Genomic DNA, 6,000 nt, shown 5'->3' with positions numbered 1-6,000 from the left:
AAGTACATAAGGAAGTAAGTAAGTATGTAAGTAAGTATGTAAGTAAGTAAGTGCGTAAGTAAGTGCGTAAGTAAGTGCGTAAGTAAGTAAGTGCGTAAGTACATAAGTAAGTAAGTACATAAGTAAGTTAGTAAGTTGCTGGGAAATCAGAAAGTAGAACCCCTAGAACACAGTCTATTTTGGCACCTGAAATTAATATAAAATAACTACATTTAGACCCTGGTCCTGCCAGTTAAAACACAGTTAAAGAGTAACGGCTCCTGGAAAAGTTCCTCAGGTTGAAAATACAGAAATCAGACAAACTATGGGCTCATCAGGATGTAAAACCTGAGTTCCTGCAGTTCCTAAAGATGTGTCTAGAAAACTTTCCTGGGGTTGAGAGTGGTTCAGATACGTCACAGACATCACTGGAGTGTGTGTCGTGGGGGTTTAGAACATGTGTGGATTTGGGGAAAGGTTAACCACCAGCCACAAGACAAATCTGTCTGTGAGCTCCTAGTAAGTAAGTAAGTAAGTAAGTAAGTAAGTAAGTAAGTTAGTAAGTAAGTAAGTAAGTACGTAAGTAGGTAAGTACGTAAGTAAGTCAGTAAGTAGGTAAGTAAGTACGTAAGTAAGTAAGTGCGTAAGTATGTAAGTAAGTAAGTAAGTAAGTATGTAAGTAAGTAAGTATGTAAGTAAGTAAGTAAGTAAGTAAGTATGTATGTATGTAAGTAAGTGAGTAAGTAGGTAAGTACGTAAGTAAGTCAGTAAGTAGGTAAGTAAGTCAGTAAGTAAGTGCGTAAGTACATAAGTAAGTAAGTACGTAAGTATGTAAGTAAGTAAGTATGTAAGTAAGTAAGTAAGTAAGTACGTAAGTATGTAAGTAAGTGCGTAAGTATGTAAGTAAGTAAGTAAGTAAGTATGTACGTAAGTAAGTAAGTACGTAAGTATGTAAGTAAGTAAGTACGTAAGTAAGTAAGTACGTAAGTATGTAAGTAAGTGTGTAAGTAAGTACGTAAGTAAATAGGTAAGTAAGTAGGTAAGCAAGTAAGTACGTAAGCAAGTATGTACATAAGTAAATAAGTAAGTACGTAAGCAAGTATGTACATAAGTAAATAAGTAAGTACGTAAGTAAGTACAGAAATCAGACAAAGTATGGTCTCATCAGGATGTAAAACCTGAGTTCCTGCAGTCACAACGTTCCTAAATAAGTACGTAAGTATGTACATAAGTAAATAAGTAAGTACGTAAGTAAGTACAGAAATCAGACAAACTATGGTCTCATCAGGATGTAAAACCTGAGTTCCTGCAGTTCCTAAAGATGTGTCTAGAAAGCTTCCTGGGGTTGAGAGCGGTTTAGATACGTCACTGTGTGTGAGTGTGTGTCGTGTCGGGTGCTCTGGTGTCGTGCTCACCTTGAGCGCCTCTGTCTGCAGGCCGAGTCCTTTGGTGCAGAGCTCCATGACGCTGTAGGAGCAGAAGGTGTCTCTCACCCTCAGCTGGCTGACAGCCAGCAGCCACAGCGCCGGGTTGGACTCCAGCTCCACCGGGGGAATCAGGATGGACTGGTGGCCTGAATACACACTGCACAAAACACACACACACACACACACACACACACACACACACATTAGAATGACCATTTATCCATTATATAACCAGCTGGTCTCGTTGAGACGGAGATATATTTCCCTGAGAGCCAAAACAAGAATTATTTATTATGACAATTGGGTGCAGATGTGAGTTATCGTTGCTTTAAAGTCACTGAAATTCTTATAGCGGAGGTGATTTGTAGTCTGCTGTATTTATAAAACATTCAGCAGCAGAAATCTGTTCTCGCCAAGTTCACAATTTATGAGCTGAGGTTTTAAAACAAAGCAGACCAGAGATCTGGAACCAGAGTTTAAAAACGGAGAGCTTCACAGATGAAATGTCTGGGAATGTTTCGATAAAACACTCGGAGCATGTCAAACATCTGACACCTGCTTTTATTCATATTGCTTTGAAGTAAGACCCATCTTTTTAAATTTTATTTATTTTTTCCTTCTTCTCGAGTGTCAAACTCAACTTTCCCACTTAACCCTCCTGTTATTTTCATTTTTCCAAGAACAGCAATAACCTGGGTCATGTTTAATTATCCAGAAGTGTCAGAAACTAAAAAATCCCAATAAAAAATATTTATATTTCATTAATAACTCTATTATTAACCATCTCAATCAATATTTTGTGCAATAGTGTTCTTTACCTCTCACAGATCAAGTTCAATGAGGATAATTCACTCTTTTTTTCATAAAAAATGCATGTTAAAACTGTTTTTTAATGTACATTGGAAATATCTACATATATAATACAATAGTTTTACATCACATTGACTTTTTTAAAGTTGTATTTTACATTTTTTTTGTAATGAAAAAATACTACTAATAATAATAATACTACTAATACTAATTTTTTAGCTTTGAAATGGGTCAATTTGACCCGCAACATAAGAGGAGGTTTAATATTTTAACAACAATACAACAATATTTTATTAATGTATTAATTATTATTTTTTGTACAGTCTTTTTTCATGGCTGTCCCTTGAAAATGAAAATAAATAGATTATGAATCAATCTGAATAAAAAACAGGAAAAAAAGGACAACATTGTGACGTAAACCATAATTTGAGTACCAAACCTATAATAACAAAAATGATTTTTTTCCCTTCTCAGGAGTTTTTTGTTGGTTATTATGAAGAATATTATTTGGACACCTGGATTTGGAGACAAGAAATTTGCAGTAGAAACTAAAGATGTTGAGTCTGAAAGTGTGTATCATGCAGGGAGTGTCTAAATAAAGATGAGTTGCATTATGGGATATGTAGGCTGCAGTGATTTTGGAGCTTGGACTCAAATTAGAAGTTTAAACTGAGGATAACTCTCTTAAGTCTCTTTAAACCTGCAATAACTGATATTATTTTACAGAACAAGTCGACACATTATCAGCTTTTTCTCTTTCAGAGTCAGCTGATAATTCTTTAGGAGTGAAACATATTATGGTGGAAGGTGTTGCACCGACCTGCAGAGACACCAGAGCACGAAGCCGAGGCCGCAGTACGGATCCAGACAGATGGCCACTTCTCTGGACGGGTACAACTCACACTGAAGCTTCACCGACCGGCAGAACGCTCCAACGGCATTATGGGACATCTGGAGAGAGAGACAGACAGGGAGGGAGGGAGAGAGAGAGAGAGAGAAGGAGGAGAGACAACAACACAAACACAGAGACGAACAAGAAACAAGGCGGAAAGATGGACAGTTAATCTCCAAATCCCATTCTTTGGATTTCTTTAAATACTTTTTTTTTCTTTCTAAAACCACGACACACGCCATACATGATTTCTTATTATTATTATTCTTGGCTTTCTTTCCTTCAAACACAACAAGGACTGAAGATGCTCAAATATATGTTCCACACTTAAAGGGAATCTTTTGATTTATATTATTATACTTTTCAACCTGGACACTTTTTTCAATACACTTTTTTAATATACAGTCATTGAACAAATTATTAGAGCACCCAACTAAAGGTACACTTGTTTGGAAAAATATAATGATAACAACAAAAATAGCTCATAAGAGTTTAATTTAAGAGCTGCTATCTGGACATTTTCCATGGTTCCTTGATGATTTTGGTTATTACCAAGACAACCATGGAAAATGGCTAGACATAAAATATATCGTCCTAAAAAATGTGTTATCGTGACAGGCCTAGTCACAAAAAAATTAGATAATAGGGTGCAGCTTGAAAAATACCAAAGTAAACTGGGAGAGGACAGTTCTCTTTTTTGGTCATATTGTGCTTTTGAGTTTTTTTGCACTTTTTGTGTCTTTTTTTAATTATTGGTCTCTTTCTGATCATTTTGTCTTTTTTTTGTTATTTTGTGTCTTTCTTTGTCATGTTGTGTCTTTTTTGTGTCTCTTTCTGATCATTTTGTGTCTTTTTTTTGGTAATTTGTGTCTTTTTTTGTTATTTTGTGTTGTTTTTGGTCATTTTGTGTCTTTTTTTGGTCATTTTGTGTCATTTTTGTGTCTTTGTACTTGAGTAAATGTACTTAGTTACATTGCACCACTGGTTGTGACATCTTTAACTGACTGAAGTATTACACTGTGGCCCATTATAAAAACCTCCCCATTAGTCACAAACACATGAAATAATAGGGTGCAGCTTGAAAAATACCAAAGTGAACTGTGAGATGGGTTTGGTTCTGTACTGTGTGTTTCTCTCTGGACTGAAACAAGTAATGACCAAACAGACTAAGGATGGAGGTCTGTGCAGCCTGTAAGCGGTTTTTGGGTTTCTGGCGATGAGGATTAAGTCTGAGCTGACCTGAACTCCGGCCAGCATGCCGGTCGTCGACACGCTGAAGTCCAGATAGGCGAGGCCGTCAGGGTTGGTGGGCTTATAGAGAGCTGGAGGCTTCTTCTTTGGCAGGTCATCTGCACACACACACACACACACACACACACACACACACACACACACACAGTTTTGTTTTATTACGAGGACATTCATTACAGAAACACGACCTCCAGATGAACCCTCAGAGCTTCTCCCTGTGAGCTCGTAGATGGAGGTTTAAAATGTTGCGGCAGATGTTTTGTTAGAAAGCTAATACCTGGACACGACTAGTAACTATTCAAACCTCATTATTTTATCTTCATAAAGTGAAAAAAATTAATATTTCAGGTGCATAAAGTAAGTTCAAAGGAAGCGTTTTCTTCTCGTTTCTACACAGATTGAAATCTTTGCAGGTTTGTGCTTGAAAAATTATTCAAACATTCGATTACAATAATAGATCATTTTAAAATGTTTCTATTGACTCTCAGATTATTTAATGCCTGTCAAATACAGACTACACTCTGTGGTTAAAATATTCTCATTGACCATTTTATTTTATTTTTATGTTTCTTGTGTTGCACCTTTTGTTTAGTATTGTACCTTTTGTTTGTCGTCTTGTATATTTGTTGGGACCTACTCAAATATGAGATGATGTATCTTCAGAGGTTTATTCTAATCATAAAATGCTCTTAATTTATGCTCCACTTTTGTCCAAAAAGGCTCTAACTGTGTCTGTCTGCTGTTTGCAGGTAGTCTACGGTGGGGATTTTTTGCAGCTTTTTCTCTTAAAGTGACATTATGACGACGATAAAAAGTGAGCCAGAACAGTGAAGTTGCAGCTGGACAATGGTTATTTTGTGTCTTTTTCTAATCATTTTGTGTCTTTTTTGGTCATTAATAATAAGATGTTGTTAATTTATGCAGGTGTTTTGGAGTGTGTTATGAGCTGCTGCTGCTGTGTTGCCCTAAACATTTGGTTTGTGGGTTTAGAACACCTTGTGCAGCTTTTTGCACCAGTGTAGCACTTTTTTGTTTGGAAGTGTGGGTCCGTGTTTTGTTTGTAAATCCGGCTGTCGACAGTTTCACACTACAGCTGGTGGCTTTAACACACAGAGAAACTTAAAAAAGTGAAATGTAGGGAAGAAGAAAGAGACGTAAACAATACAGGTTTAAAAATGTTTCAGAAAATCTGCTTTCCTCAGGCTGCCTTTAAGGATTATGTGGTCTAAATAGGAAGTCAGTGCAGAATGGGTAACGTCAGACCTTAACCCATAAGAACCTATGGTGACACCCGTGTAACAAACACTTTAAATCTTCTAGAATCTCAGACAAGAAGTGACTTCTCCAAAATGTGGCTGTGACTGGAAACAGAAATGTGAAAAAGTAGCTAATTTTAAAAAGCTTATTTTTTGTTATGAGGCTAAGTTTAAACCCATTCAACAATTCTAATCCATTAATAGTTTGTCCTGTATTACATTTAACTTGTTCTGACCATATTTCTTGAACAAATTAAAGTCACAATTTTGATATATGTTATGGAGATGCAAAAGAAAAAGGCATATTTGTGTTTCTGTAAGCAGAAAATGTGTCTAGTTTTTTTCTATTTTAAAATAAGAAATATCATAAACATAAATTCCATAA

General features: G+C 36.0%; 1 protein-coding gene across 1 annotated transcript in view; it reads right to left on the bottom strand.

The window, feature by feature from the left end:
- LOC131961727 (disco-interacting protein 2 homolog C-like) overlaps positions 1 to 6,000 on the bottom strand; it is a 76,629-nt gene that overhangs the window by 10,132 nt on the left and 60,497 nt on the right. The window contains exons 29-31 of the mRNA XM_059326581.1: positions 4,348 to 4,457; positions 3,037 to 3,167; positions 1,395 to 1,563 (exon numbers count right to left, since the gene is read on the bottom strand). Of these exons, the coding sequence (XP_059182564.1) occupies positions 1,395 to 1,563; positions 3,037 to 3,167; positions 4,348 to 4,457 (410 nt within the window). The remainder of the gene's footprint in view (positions 1 to 1,394; positions 1,564 to 3,036; positions 3,168 to 4,347; positions 4,458 to 6,000) is intronic.

This window comes from Centropristis striata, chromosome 23 (assembly GCF_030273125.1).
Source record: "Centropristis striata isolate RG_2023a ecotype Rhode Island chromosome 23, C.striata_1.0, whole genome shotgun sequence".
Taxonomy (NCBI): Eukaryota; Metazoa; Chordata; class Actinopteri; order Perciformes; family Serranidae; genus Centropristis; species Centropristis striata.
The sequence above is the reverse complement of the archived record's forward strand: the minus strand, read 5'-3'. Positions and strand labels throughout refer to the sequence as shown.